This window comes from Cannabis sativa, unplaced genomic scaffold (assembly GCF_029168945.1).
Source record: "Cannabis sativa cultivar Pink pepper isolate KNU-18-1 unplaced genomic scaffold, ASM2916894v1 Contig3, whole genome shotgun sequence".
Classification (NCBI taxonomy): domain Eukaryota; kingdom Viridiplantae; phylum Streptophyta; class Magnoliopsida; order Rosales; family Cannabaceae; genus Cannabis; species Cannabis sativa.
The window spans coordinates 2,239,483-2,254,611 of NW_026870039.1; the positions used below are offsets into that span (position 1 = coordinate 2,239,483).

Genomic DNA, 15,129 nt, shown 5'->3' on the forward strand with positions numbered 1-15,129 from the left:
CCCCTTAACTTTTAGGGCTATTACCGTTGAAAGGGGTCGAACTTCTATAATTTTGTATGTTGTTTAGAGTTATTCAAAATCTTTATTATTATTCAAATACTTATATTATCGTTTTATTGCTCCGCATCATTGATTAGAAATAAGGTCAATATTTTAGTACTTTCATTGAGGAAATTGAAATATCACCTTGCTCTCATCAACCTTTGACTTTCAATCCACTTTGAATCGGTAAAGAATGGTTTTGACAAGGAGATCCTCGTCAATTGAACCATGTGATCCCATGGCGATGGATCCCAATGTCCAAGCACCTGCTGACTCAGGACTAGACAACACCAACACTCAGTTGCCTCCTCGAAACAACTCAACCGTGAGAGCGAAAAATGGGGGTACAATCCCTCCGGAGACTAACACAAGAACCACGTACTGGGGTCACTACCCCTATCATTGGATTTACGCCTTGTGTTCAAGAGATTAGAATAGCAAGTACTCAATATGTTAGAGAGATTGGACCCAGCACTGGTCAACCGTCTAAAGGAGAGCCCTAAGTAGATCTAAGGGAGAATTCCAATTTAAAAACCTCGAGAGATGTGTTGGGGTAGGTTCAGACTCATACTAATAGACTCCACTACAACTAGGAGGAAACCCGTATTGCTGTGAACTATGCGTTCAAACAGTAACGACGTGAATTCCAGGAGTGGATGGACCCATAGGCTCAATCCATGTGGGCCCAGCAAGAAGAGATGAATCACCGTTCTATGGAGGCTACTGACCTGATCAGGCAATTTACCCAACAAATTAGGGGCCAAAGGCTGGAAGCCCAACTGCCCAAGCAGGACACTAGCAAAGGAAAAGGTCCTTATATCTCAGGCGGAGGACATGAATACGGGTTGGAGGAACGTCCGACTAACTATGTATAATCGCCCAAACAGGATGGACCATCTAATGCCAGGCTTGAGGATCAAACCATCAGTCGACTAGTCGATGATCAAGTTTTTCATAGTCACTACCTTGGACGAGACGACCATAATAACTTCTGACCTAGACTTGAGGGGAGGAGAGATGATGTACCTTCTTGACCAGTTGGGGGATCTTAGGCACAGGTGGGCCTACAAAATTAGGACAAAATAGTCCAGGTTTATGGTCATAACCAATATGTCAACCAATGATAAGGCCAAAAAAGGTCTCATATAAACATACTCTAACAAGAATGGCGACAGAGCCAAAAGTGGGCTTAATAATGAAAACCGTCAATGGAGGCATGATTATCGCTAGGGCAGCACCCCAATAATTACAATCAAGGTAACAGCCAGATTGATGATAATCCTCCCAGGCCGATAAGGTCCACCAGCCAAAACTTAAACAAGAGGCCTAAGGCTGACTCCGTCTTCCAAAGGATGGGACCCAGGCCTGGAAATGACCTTTAAAATGACTTAAATTGAAGAAGAGGAAATTGGGACGAACATTTTGTCCCCTCGCATAATAATCAGCCTATTAACATGGATAACTACATCCCATAGAAAGAGATAACTTCGTACCCTTCAAATTCCCAAGGGACCAACAAGTGACACAGATCGGTCAACAAGTAGGCCAAGTTGATCTAGGGTTACAAGCTCAATTGTATCAACTTAAGAGCCTAATATAAAGCCTGACCGCCCCAAAACTCACTGACCTATAACACAATCAGATGAGAGGTTCACCATTTATTGCATAGATCAATGCCTTAGACCTACCGACCAAGTTTAGAATGCCAACTTGGAAGATGTATACCAGGAAGGATGATCCATTGTCTCACATTAAGTACTTTGAGATGCAAACAGACTTGCAAGGAGTAAAGGGCGACATTAGGTGTTGAATTTTTCCAACAACATTAGTAGAGGCTTCCCATAAGTGGTACTTTAAGCTAACTTCTAGAACGCCCTTGTCTCAGAGTTCTACACCCAATTCTCCTCCTCTCAAAAACTCCTCGCTCACCTAGAAGACCTGGTAAAAGTGAAGCGAATACCAAGAGAGCCTCCAAAAGATTATATCAGTCGATTCATGACTGAGGCAACAAAGGTGAAGGGGCTTACCGAAGAGGTAAGATTAGTCGCAGTGCTAGGAGATATCAAGCCCAGAGGTGAGGTATGGAAAGATATAAATAGGCTTACTACAGGTTCAATGGAAGAATTTCTGGATCGAGCGTATGGATTTATAAAGCTCGAAGAATCAGCCAGGCAAGTGGACAATGTCGGCCAGAGCAAAGTCAACCCGAGTCACAAACCCTCCACAACTATATCCCATACATCCATTCAGCCTAACCAGACCTTCCATCCTTAAACTATCAAGAACAACATTAATGGTAGTAAAAGGTCTAATAACGAGAATAACCAAAATAATGGGAAGAAGGGGAAGTATAATGTCGATCAGTGAAACCCCCAAGAAAAACCTTCAAAGTTCACTACCTTCACTATTCTCACCAATGCTCGGGAGACCGTCTTTATTGAAACCTAGTCAGTTGTACCGTACAAGAGATCTCCTCCAATCAAGAAAGATATGAGCAAGAGGGATACCACCAAGTACTACCAATTTCACAAAGATTTTAGCCACGTTGCTAATGAGTGCAACAACCTGAAGGAGGAAATTAAATTCCTCATTAGAAAAAATAATATGCAGATACATCGGTATATTAAGACCGACCATGATTGTTCAAAAGGCCACCCAATAGAACAATAACCAGAATTACTTGATGCCCCCACCAGTGGACAGGCATTTACAAATGATAATTGGGCCCCCACAAATTGCTATAGACTTGAGAAAAGTAAGAGAGATATGCTCAGACCATCCAGTATGAACAAAAAGATGAAGAAGTATTGGTCGTGGAAGAATGAAAGCCAAAACAGCCGCACAAAGATGAAACAATTGTATCATTCAGTGAGGAAGATGATGCTCATGTTGTCTACACTCATAACGACCCTCTGGTCATCGAGTGCAGAATGCCAACATGATAGTGGCTCGGTCCATGATTGACAAATGGGCAAAAATCACTAGAATGGCCGGCCACTTAATGGACCACTTTCTAGTTACAATTTTACCACTTTATTTCAACCAGTTATGCTTCTTTCAATAATAACATATTTCTAATTTCAATCTTATAAATGTCAAAATTATTTATTTAATAAGTATAATTGATTACCAAATAAAATTGTCATTTATATTATTTATTAATTAGACCATACAAAGTCTCTTAATTAATAAATAGACCCCAAAATCTTTTTTCTTCATAATTAAACTCTTGCTTAATGAAAATTCATATATAAGACATAGTCTAATTTTAGAATCATAATTGATTTATTAAAACAAATTAACTGAGTCTGCAAGCAGTATTATCTCAACTAGTGAAGGGACCATGGGCCTATATAACTGAACTTCCAACAAGTAGATTTAGAATTTACCAAGTAAATTTCCTAACTTATTAATTCCTTCTTGCACCACTATAGATTCATAATTGAATTGCACTCTCAATTATATAGAACGCTCTACATGTACCAAGATATAGATACGTTATGATTATCTATTGTTACAATCCTAATAGTCAAAGATCCTCTATGATCTACATTGAATAGGGATAAATTTACCCTTCTACCCTTCAATGTATTTTATCCTTAAAACACTTAGCTACATATAAATGATATTTCAGAAAACTAATATAATCACTAGAATGAGGCCTCAATCTTATATTTTCTTATTCAGCCAAGCTCGAAGGAAATTATCGTTTCACTTATAAATATTTATAGAAGCTATAGATTCCCCATCTATGATTAGCGCTCCCACTCGATTGAACTACCATGTTTCTAAAATGTAAATATCTGCCAGAACTATTTGTTAGCTTCCACGAACAACTTTAAGAACATAAATAATACAACTAAGTTGAACCTAACCATATCAGGATTAAGATCCATAGACATAAGATCAACCCGATATTGACTTTGAAAGATATAACGATAAGTTTATGATATTTTATCCAAGTTCAATATCGGTCCAATCTAATGTAAACTCCATACATCTGATACTGGTAAATAATGTCAATACCTTCAAAAGGACATAACACTTATCCAAGGTGTAAGTATACCAATATTTTTCATCTTATTTTTTTTTTAATTTTTTTTCTGTCAATAATTTCGAAATTAAATAGTTGATTATTTGTCTCGTTTTTTAAATTCTAATTGTATCTCTAAATATCTCAATTAGATTGTTTGCTGTAATTTTAATGATTCCTATTAATAAAATTGCATGAATTATTGGAAAAGGAAAAATGGAATGTGTTTAAGTGATGTATAAATGTGGATATACAAGAAAGAAGTCAAGTCTTCCACGGCGGTCTCTACTTAATTTCCTTCTTTCTTTCACTTTTTCTAATTTGTCAAATATTCGGATAAAGTTCATATCTAATGTAGCATTTCTTTTTATATTCTACACATTACAACCACCCAACTAAATCCGGCGGCTGTAAGCTAATCCGAATTTGTGGTGTTATCCTTATCGGTTATCATATAATTGAAAATTTTAATGTTTGAATTCAAAAAGAAAATTAAAGAAAAATGAAGCACAAACAACCCATAATAATATTAATAAGCGAATGATACAATCTTTGTACAACGACAAACAGCAATAACCAAAACGACACTGAGTTTTAAAGAAAAGCTAATAATAAGCTAAACACAAAAACGACAAGTCCTAATGCCAAAACGACTCTAAAATCACCACATTAACAAATAGTAGAGTAGGAACATTACACTACGCCAAACCAAACCAAAACGACATAGATTGTAGGGTAAAACGACACACGTTATTCAGTTGAGAAACATGTCTGCGGAAGCCGTGATGGGCTGAATGGGGTAGGCGAGCTGCCATGGCTTCATGAGAGGATCAGGTATCTCGGGAATATCGACGGAGAGGCCACTGACATCTTCAACGATCTGGAGAACAGAGTTGAGAGAGCGGAGGCGATCGGTGAGTTCCATGGCTTGAGCCCTCAACACGTTGTTGGCAGACTCAACCTGAGAATAAGCCTGCTCTTTCGCATTGATGCTCTGCTGAATCTGGTTAATCGCCATCTGCAATCGACCCGTTTCTCCAGTTAGATCCTCTAACTGCTTCTGCTTCCTCATCCGGGAACGCCGTGCCGATTCGCGGTTAGAAAGCATCCGCTTCCTCTTCTTCTCGTCGACCACCGTCGCTGACCCGTCGGAGCCGGAGCTCGCCTGGCGTTGAATCGATGACATTTGGGGTTTTTTTGTTCTCTTTTTGAATTAGAGACTTAAGAATTGGATTAGGAAAATTGGGGATCAGAATTGAAAATTAAGCAGGGAACGGGAAAAAAAAGGACAGAAATTAAAAGAAACAGATTAACTGAATACGAAATTTAATTATACTGATTATGACGATGAAGATTAATTCATGAAAACACGTAGAACCAGTAGAGAAAGACAACTGAGAACGAGTGAAGCAAACGGATCCGCCGCATGAGGGAAGAGAATGTCATAGAATATCTAAATTCATTGGCGTAGTCTACGAATCCACCAAATATGAATCACAACCCAGAAAAACAATTCAAATTGTATAGATCTAGAGAAAGGAGTCAACAAAACCCCTAATTTGAAACCCTAGATTATGATTTTTTCCGATGAAAGACCAAATATTTATACAACTTTGAAAACAAAATCTCAATCAAAGAAAGAAAGAAAAGCTAAATCAAAAGAAACGAAGGAAACAGCTAGAGAGAAAGAGAAACTTAGCTGAAGAAAAGAGGGAATATGCGAATTGAGATGCGAAGCGAAAGAAGGAAGGTTAGGGCAGAAGAAGAGAAGGGGTTATAAAGGAAAAACAGGCATGGGATTTGGGGTAATTTCGGAATTATAATTGTAAGTGTAAATATTAAAAGTTATTACGTGTCGTTTTTTTATTGGGCGATGCCTATATTCACGGGTTTGGTGTTGGCAAATTGTCTGGTATCATGGCTGGCGTAAGAAATGACGTCATCAACCAGCTATACACACGTTTTAAGGCATTCCCTGTCTTCATTGCATTTGCAGTACGGCTACCTCCTTCCACGACCTTTCTTTTTTTCTTCTTTAATTATTTTTTAACTTTAAAATGTAAAAGGTGTCAACAAAAAAATATTTAATTATAGGTTTTCTTTAAGAAAATTAAGTTTGAAAAATCTGTAGAAATTAAAAAACATTACAGACAGGCCACAGCTTATTCTATTGAAATAATGGGTAACATCTTTTATTAGTAGAAATGAGTAACTTCCTTTTAAAAAAAAAAAGTAATGAATATCTGTCCAAAAAAAAGAAAAGAGTAATTAATTTAAATCTCAAAATTTAAAAGAATACTAGTATTTCTTTTTTTTTTTTTTTTTTTTGAACATGAATACTAGTATTTCTAATTGATTAAAAGTTTAAGTGTATCTAATATTACTTATTTATCTGTAAATTATTATATTGAATTGTGTTAGTTGTTTTCTTTTCTTTTTTTTAAGCAAAGTGATGATGTTAAAAAAATTGATTATATATAATTACATAAATTATTTATGATTAATACTTAGCTTCGGGTCGGGTTAATAATCCTACTTAGTTCGAATTAATAACCGTGTTCATAATCAATTTCATTTTGTTTTTGGAATTGCTTTATTTAATATTTTTCTAAAATGACGCCAATTTGCAATTCCAAATTTACTAAATATAATAAATTTAGAAAGATATTAGTAATTAACTGTTCATTTCCAAAATTAGAGTTTTATTTATTTGTTAAAAAAAATGTTAGTTCATTTATGACAATATACATTACTCTTTCATATTAAGTTAAATCCATTAAAAAACAATACAAAAAAAAACGATAATCAAGGCAAATGAGATATGTTAAGGCTAACAACATGATATACTAACAGCGCCTTTAACAAAATTTCCGTTAGAGATTTTTGGGGTCGTATCACCTGATACGTTTGGTAGTCTCTCTGTTTTTGAGAGTTTGTTCTGAGTTTTAGTGCTATTTTTGTTTGGTTCCGATTGGTGTCTAAGGTCTATGATGGCATCTAGTAGCAGTGAGGAGAGAGCTTTAAAGGCAGGGAGAGAAACGATTCCTTTGGATGAGGAAGAGACAGAAGTTTTACGCCTCCAAGGTATCAACACAGAAGAAGTGTCGATTGACACCAGATGGTGCCTAGTGGGTAAGCTTTTAACTGGCAGAGTCTCAGATTTTAATGTGTTTCAAAACATGATGGCTTTCCTTTGGCAGCCGGGAATGGGAATGTACGTTCAACCCGAATTTGTTTCTTTTTCAATTCTATCATGAGATTGATATACAAAGGGTTATTGATGGGAGCCCGTGGACATACGATCGTAAGCCTTTCATTTTCACTAGGTTGAAGGAAGGAGATAATCCAAGGCTGGTCGAAATTAACAATCTTGATATGTGGGTGCAAATACATAATTTACAAACGGGAAATATGACTCTTAGTGTTGTGATGGCGCTTGGAAACTTTATTGGTACGTTCATTGAATCGGATCCTAATAATTTTGTGGGAGTTTGGCGGGATTATCTTCGCGTGAGAGTCCGATTGAATGTCAATAAACCTATCAAACGACGAATGAAGATAAGTATCGACAACCTTTCCTGGTATTGGGCCAATTTCAAGTATGAAAAAATCCCAACTTTTTGTTTCATATGCGGGATAATCGGCCATTCGGAGAAGTTCTGCCCCAGATTGTTCTTGAAGCCGTTACACTTGCACGAGAAACCTTACGGATTGGATCAGAAGGCTCAGACACAGAGGAGACAATCGACCTTTGGAGCACAGTGGCTCAGGTCAGGTGCGGTGGTGCGTGAAACTCCGGGAAGCAGTTCTGCACAGGGTGTTAATTCTTGTCCTCGATCAGTGGAGATTATTGGGGATTTGATAGGCAAGAATCATGGTAATGATAAACTTAATGATATTGTGCCAAGAGATGGGCGTAATATCAGCAAGATGACACAAGGAATAATTGAGGAAGATTTGACTTTAAATGTCAATAGTAATGGAAACTTTTTTGATTCTACTATTACCACAATGATTGACTCAAAGAGAAGAAGGCCCGATTCCACTTTAGGAAACTTTGGGGGTCCACGTATGAGTGGAGTTTCGGCTACAGAAGATGATATGGAGCAAGATGGTTCGAGACTTTCAAAAAATGGGTTGGTGGGCTCTAGTTTTTAGGCCCGCCAAGAGCAATGAGTTGTTTAAGCTGGAATTGCCGCGGGCTTGGGAACCTGCGAGCCTCACAATTCTTAAGAGACCTTGTGTCTCAAAAGAAGCCAAATTTGCTATTTCTTTGTGAAACATTATGTAATAAGTCTAGTTTGGAAAGTTTAAGAGCCCAACTGGGCTTCGAAGGTTGTTTTGTGGTGGAAGCTCGCGGTCACAGCGGTGGGCTTGCTCTTCTTTGGAAAGAAGCAAGTGAAGTTGTCATTCAAGGCTTCTCTTTTCATCATATAGATGCCACAGTTCAAATGGTGGGGCTGCCTCCTTGGCGTTTCACTGGCATTTATGGGGAGCCAAAAAGAGAACTTCGGTCTCAAACTTGGGACCTTTTTCGGTCACTCAAAAATGATAGCCTTCTTCCATGGTGTCTGTTGGGAGATATGAATAATTTGGGGTCTCATTTAGAGAAGAAAGGAGGAAGGAAGTATCCTGATCGACTTATTGAGGGATTTCTTAAGGCCTTGGACGATTGCAATCTGATTGACATGCCTCTTCTTGGCTACCCGTTCACTTGGGAGAAAGGAAGAAATAGTATCGAGTGGATTGAAGAAAGACTCGACAAAGCTCTCGTCACCAATTCTTGGCTATCAACGTTTCCACAATCATCATTACTCAACTTGGAGTTCTCAACAAGTGACCATTGCCCTTTGTTGCTAACCTTTAAAGGTAACACTCCTCTCGTTTCTTTTCGTTCTTTTCGTTTTGAGAATGCTTGGCTCCGGGAACCCTTGTGTGAGCAGCTTGTTGAGGGTTGTTGGAGGAGTTGTTGGGTTTTATGCCCTAAATAAAACTCATTTCAATATAATCAGATTTACTTATTAATATAGATCAGAAATAACATTTAATGTTGCATGGTTCACATGATTTATTTCATGATTATATGTACATAATGTATAAATTCATCTGAAACCCTTTTCACATACTTGATCCTGTTTATTGTGCCGTCAACACATTGGAAAGTAAACATGACTATGTGAATAAAGTTTCCTAGATTTATCAGACATAGGGTTTTACTGATATGATAATCTACAACAGAGTTTACTTGCATTTGGAGAAGTGCTATGTTCTTTCCAAAACATTGGTTAAAGTAAAGCTCAGGTTGGATGCATGGAGTATGCATCGGAAGGGACCGATATTGAACTTTGACTTAGATTTAATTAAACTTACCGTAAAATCTATTCAAGTCAATATCGCCTAGTTGATCCTAGATCAAATTATCTTAATCCTGTTATGATTAGGCTCAATCTTGAAAGGCTATTCGTGTTCTTTTATTTGTTAGTTAAGCCTACTTTTAGGTCAGGGTGATACGTACATTTTGGGAACACGGTAGTGCAATTGAGTGGGAGCGCTAGCATAAACATGGAATCTATAGCTTCTATCTGGCGAATAGTAAGCAAAGGATGATCTCCTTCGAGCTTGACCAAACGAAAATAAATGGTGGAGATCTCATTTCACATAAGCTAAAATATCATTTATACGGGGTCAAGTGTTTTAAGGATAAAATACATTGTAGGGTGTAACGGTAATTTAATCCCTTTACAGTGTAGATCATTCGTATAGAGGATCATTGATCACATTAGGATTATAACAATGGATAACTAATGATGTGTCTATATGGTGGAACATATAGAGCATTCTATATACTGAGAGTGCAATTCTAAGTTCTATGCGTGGATTCAACGAAGAATTAATAAGTTAGTGAATTTTAGTGCTAAATTCTTGATCTACTTATTGGAAGCTCGGTTATATAGACCCATGGTCCCCCCACTAGTTGAGATAATATTGTTTGTAAGACTCATGTAATTGATTTTGATTAATCAATTATAATTCACAAATTAGACTATGTCTATTTGTGAATTTTTCACTAAGTAAGGACGAAATTGTAAAGAAAGAGTTTTAGGGGTATATTTGTTAATTATGATACTTTGTATGGTTCAATTAATAAATATGATAAATGACAATATTATTTAATAATTATTTATAGTTATTAAATAGTTAGAATTGGCATTTAAATGGTTGAATTAGGAAATTGGCATTTTTGAGAAAATCAGATACAAAAGGTGTTAAAATTGCAAAATTGCAAAAAGCAAGGCCCAATCCACTAAGTGCATGGCCGGCCACCTATTGTAGGTATTTTAAGTTGATTTTTTCATTATTTTAATGCCATATAATTCAAATCTAACCCTAATGGAATGCTATAAATAGATAGTGAAGGCTTCAGGAAAATTACACTTTCTGAATGAGAAAAACCTGAGCCTCCTATCTCTCTTCTCTAGCCGCCACTCTCACTCTCTCTTCTTCCTTGATAATTTCGACCTACCTTAGTGATTAGAGTAGTGCCCAGACACATCAAGCAATACCTCAATCATAGTGAGGAAGATCGTGAAGAAAGATCATCAGCAAAGGAGATTCAGCATCAAAGATCCAGAGAAAGAGATCCAGGTTCAGATATTGATAATGCTCTGCTACAGAAAGGAATCAAGGGCTAGATATCTGAACGGAAGGAGTCATTTAATTCCGCTGCACCCAATGTAAGGTTTCCTAAACTTTATATGTGTTTATTTCATCGTTTTAGAAAGTTCATATTTAGGGTGTTAATAAACATACTTGTGAGTAGATCTAAGATCCTGGTAAAATAATTTCCAACAGGAGTTCGAGTTCAGTCACTATTCAAGAGAAAATTCATCATTGTGGCGAAGTCTTGGGGAGATGGGGACGGGACATAACTGGGAATTTTCGAAAGCGTATCAATGAATGCAAGAGTCAAATCCGAAATTCTAAGTGGGGTAAAGATCCTATTTCCATCCAACAACACAAAGAAGGGAAGGACAAGTTGGCGGAAGTGCTGGCTCAAAAAGAAATATTTTGGAAGCAAAGATCGAAGCAATTCTGGCTCAATTCGGGTGATAAGAACAGTAAGTATTTTCACTCAATTGCTAATTCCATGAAGAGAAACAATAGTATTTCCCGTCTTCAAGATAGCAATGGAGATTGGGTTACATGGGAGGCGGGCTTGGCCAATGTTATCACTAGCTATTTTCATGATTTGTTCTCTACATCTAGTGTTAACTTGGGTTCGGTTTTGGATGGTATTCAGCCAACTGTTAGCCGTGAGCAGAATGAAGATCTCTTGAGAACAATTTCTGAGGAAGAAGTTAGAAATGCCCTCTTTCAGATGCATCCTGACAAGTCACCGGGGCCCGATGGTATGACACCAGCTTTTTACCAAAAGCATTGGGGAATAGTTGGGACAGATGTGGTCAAGTTTGTTCGGGATTTCTTTGATTCGGGCCAGTTTCCGGACTCCATAAATGACACTCATATTGTTCTTATACCGAAGAAGAAAAATCCTTCTCAAATGGGCGACCTTCGACCAATCTCGCTTTGTAATGTCATTTATAAAGTCGCCTCCAAGGTAGTGGCCAATAGAATGAAGAATGTCCTCAACTTTGCTATCTCAGAAACTCAAAGCGCGTTTGTAGCGGGAAGACTAATTTCAGACAACATCATGGTGGCTTTCGAAGTCATGCACTATCTGAAAAGGAAGACTACTGGAAAAAAGGGATACATGGCACTTAAACTCGATATGAGCAAGGCTTATGATCGTGTTGAGTGGGGTTTCTTGGAGGCCATACTACGGGTGATGGGATTCAATACTCGATGGATTGGTTTGGTTCTAAGTTGTGTTAACTCGGTTAGATATCATGTTATAAATAGTGGACAGAAACTGGGGCCGATTATTCCAACCAGAGGAATCCGCCAAGGATGTCCTTTATCTCCGTACTTGTTCATTGTCTGCGCGGAAGGGTTCTCATCTTTGATAAGGTCTTACGAGTCGTCTCGATGGCTCACCGGTTGTAAAGTGGCTAGAAGCGCACCTACCATATCCCATCTCCTTTTTGCAGACGATAGCTATATTTATTGTCAAGCCACTGATGAAGAAGCCAATCATGTTCTTTCCCTCCTTCGGTTCTTTGAAGACGCCTCGGGCCAGAAAGTTAATCTCCATAAATCTTCAGCCTTCTTCAGTTCCAACACGAGTACGGTTACAAGAAGCCGTATTTGCAGTTTGATGCGTATCCAAGAAGTTGGGGTGGATAGTATGTATTTGGGTCTTCCTAGTATTGTGGGTCGTAACAAAAATGCTGTCTTGGGCTTCCTCAAAGAGAAGATGAGAAAGAGGATCAATAGTTGGGAGGGAAAATTTCTCTCTCGGGCTGGGAAAGAGATTCTCATTAAGTCAGTGGTTCAATCACTTCCCTCATATGCTATGAATGTCTTCTTATTCCCGGTTGGAACTTGCAAAGAACTTGAGAAGATGATGGCTAGTTTCTGGTGGAAGTCTAATAACTCTTCGGGTAGTGGAAGTGGTATCATTTGGATGAATTGGGATAGAATGACAAAACATAAGTTAGAAGGTGGTATGGGCTTTCGATGCTTGCGGGATTTTAATCTTGCTATGCTTGGCAAGCAAGGTTGGAGATTATTGTTTCGTCATGATTCCATAGTGGGAAAAGTCTTTAAAGCGAGATACTATCCTCAAGGGGATTTTCTTTCTGCGGAGCTTGGGTCAAATCCAAGCTTTGTTTGGAGTAGTATCTTTGCTGCCCGGGATGTTGTTAAAGCGGGTTTGAGGAAAAGGATTGGCGGGGGATTGTCTGTGCAAATCACATCAGACCCATGGCTTCCTATTGTTGATCGAGCCACTCCAATTCCTGTTGTGCCGGGCCTTGAGCACTTCACAGTTAATAGTCTTTTCCAAGTTAATAATAGAAGCTGGGATGTTGATGTGGTAAGGGATTTATTTTCTCCTGAAGATGCATCTATTATTCTTGGAATTCCCTTAAGTTCGGTTGATGCAGACACTTGGTATTGGGTCGCAGAGAAGAATGGTTTTTATTCAGTTCGAGGCGCTTATCATTTGCTCCAAACACTGAAGCATCCGCCGGGTTTGTCGGAACCAAATGTTAGTTGGAAGATTTTATGGTCTCTTAAGGCACCTCCGAAAGCTAAAGACCTTGTTTGGAGAGCGGCCTCTAATTGCCTCGCCACCAAAGTTAATCTATGCATCAAGAAGGTATTGGTCGAAAATACTTGCCCCATGTGTGGAGTTTTCGCTGAAACCGAATTGCACATCCTGGTTTCATGCAATTTCGCTTGGGCGTGCTGGGAGTTTGCTGGTTTGGCGGCTGCAAACCGAGAAGCTTCTTCTCTCGGACAGTGGCTTAATGACTCATTTAGCCGCCTGCAAGGTGAACTTCATAGCAGAGTTGTAATGGTGTCTTGGGCAATATGGTGTGCTCGCAATGATCTCATATGGCAGCAGCGGTCTCGTAGCGTGAAGGACGTGGTTACATTTGCTAATTCGAGTCTTGATCAATGGTTGAAAGCTCAAGGAAAGGGTAACATTCCCTTGTTGTCTCCTCTCAAAGATGGAGATGGTTCGGAGCTTTGGTTGAAGCCGAGTATAGGAATCAAACTCAATGTCGATGCAGCCATTTTTGAACGCTCTTCAAAGCACGGGTTCGGGTGTGTTGTTCGAGATACCGAGGGCACTTTGACTGCTGCCTTTGCTGGTGTGAAAACTGGCAGCGTTTCTCCTGAGTTGGTCGAAGTTATGGGCATACGGGAAGCTTTGAGTTGGCTGAAAAATCACTCCTTTTCTCAGGTCATCGTCGAGACCGATAGCCTCGTTTGTGCTGAAGCCATTCGTAGTGCAGAGGTGTTCGCCTCTTCCTTCGGTTCAGTAGTGGAAGACTGCAAGAAAATTATTGAAAGTCTGAGTAATGTTTCGCTTTTGTTTGTTAAGCGTTCTGCGAATTGTGCTGCGCATTTTGTTGCCCGGCACTCTATTTCCCTTGCTGAACGCATGTTTTCTATTAATAGTGTTCCTATGGATTTGATGTCTATTCTTGAGAGCGATTGCTCGACTTAATAAAGAACACTTCTTTCAAAAAAAAAAGTTAAATCCATTAAATGTTTGAAAACGTTTTTTTCTCTTTGTGTGTCGTAGACATTGGTGTTACATGGTGGTCTTAGGACTATTGCTTGCGTGAATTGTTTGTGGTTTGGAGTGGTTTTATAGTATTGTCATAGTGATTTCGGATAACTCAAAAAAGAATTTAGAGGAGACTGTGAATAGTAAAAATATGTTGACAATGGTTGTGGAATCTGATAAGGAGAAATGGGAGTGTACTGAGCCTAGGGTGACTGTGGGAAAATTGTCCTTTGTTGGTAGGATGTTAGCTCCACGCAAATGTAATGATAAGTTTATTAAAAATGTGTTTAGTAGGATTTGGAAAAGGAAAGAAAGGTGGGATGTGCAATTTTTGCAGGGTTCTCTTTTAACGATGAGATCTTGTTTCAGCAAGTGCTTAAGAGAATGCCTTGGACATTTAAAGTTGGTATCCTTATTGGCGAAGAGTAGCCAACTTCTGGTCTTTGAGATGAAGCACAACTGAATGGTATTTCATGTTGGGTTTGATTGACAAAATTTCATCCTAAAGTGCTCACTGAGAATAATGCTCGACGTCTCACAAGTTTAGTAAGGCAAATACAAGTCTTGAATTGGGCTAGTCCTACCAGAATGTTGATGAAGAGGGAAGTCAAAGTCAATCTCTTTATACCAATTATGAAACTAGTGTTCGTTAAGAAACACCTTTCGGTGGATGGAAAGAAGTGTTGGGTCAAATTCAAGTTCAATTTCTTGCCAATGATATGTTATCGATGTGGGTGGTGGGGTCATGAAGAAGGTGGTTGTGAGCAGGAAATGGTGGTTGTTAAGGAGGTGAAGGGGAAGATAGTTCCGTTATATGGGGATTGGCTAAAGACGGATAATCCAAGGAAGGGTT

At 38.6% G+C, this 15,129-nt stretch overlaps 2 protein-coding genes across 2 annotated transcripts; one reads left to right on the top strand and one right to left on the bottom strand.

The window, feature by feature from the left end:
- Positions 1–4,578: 4,578 nt before the first annotated feature.
- On the bottom strand, positions 4,579–5,864 carry LOC115705744 (bZIP transcription factor 53). Its single transcript, XM_030633207.2, has one exon. It carries the CDS (start codon positions 5,259–5,261, stop codon positions 4,830–4,832), a length of 432 nt encoding a protein of 143 aa, XP_030489067.1. The 5' UTR covers positions 5,262–5,864; the 3' UTR covers positions 4,579–4,829.
- A 2,383-nt stretch (positions 5,865–8,247) lies between these two features.
- On the top strand, positions 8,248–14,739 carry LOC115723947 (uncharacterized). Its single transcript, XM_061107975.1, has 3 exons — positions 8,248–9,008; positions 10,928–14,149; positions 14,364–14,739. Exons 1-3 carry the CDS (start codon positions 8,248–8,250, stop codon positions 14,737–14,739), a joined length of 4,359 nt encoding a protein of 1,452 aa, XP_060963958.1.
- Positions 14,740–15,129: the final 390 nt, after the last annotated feature.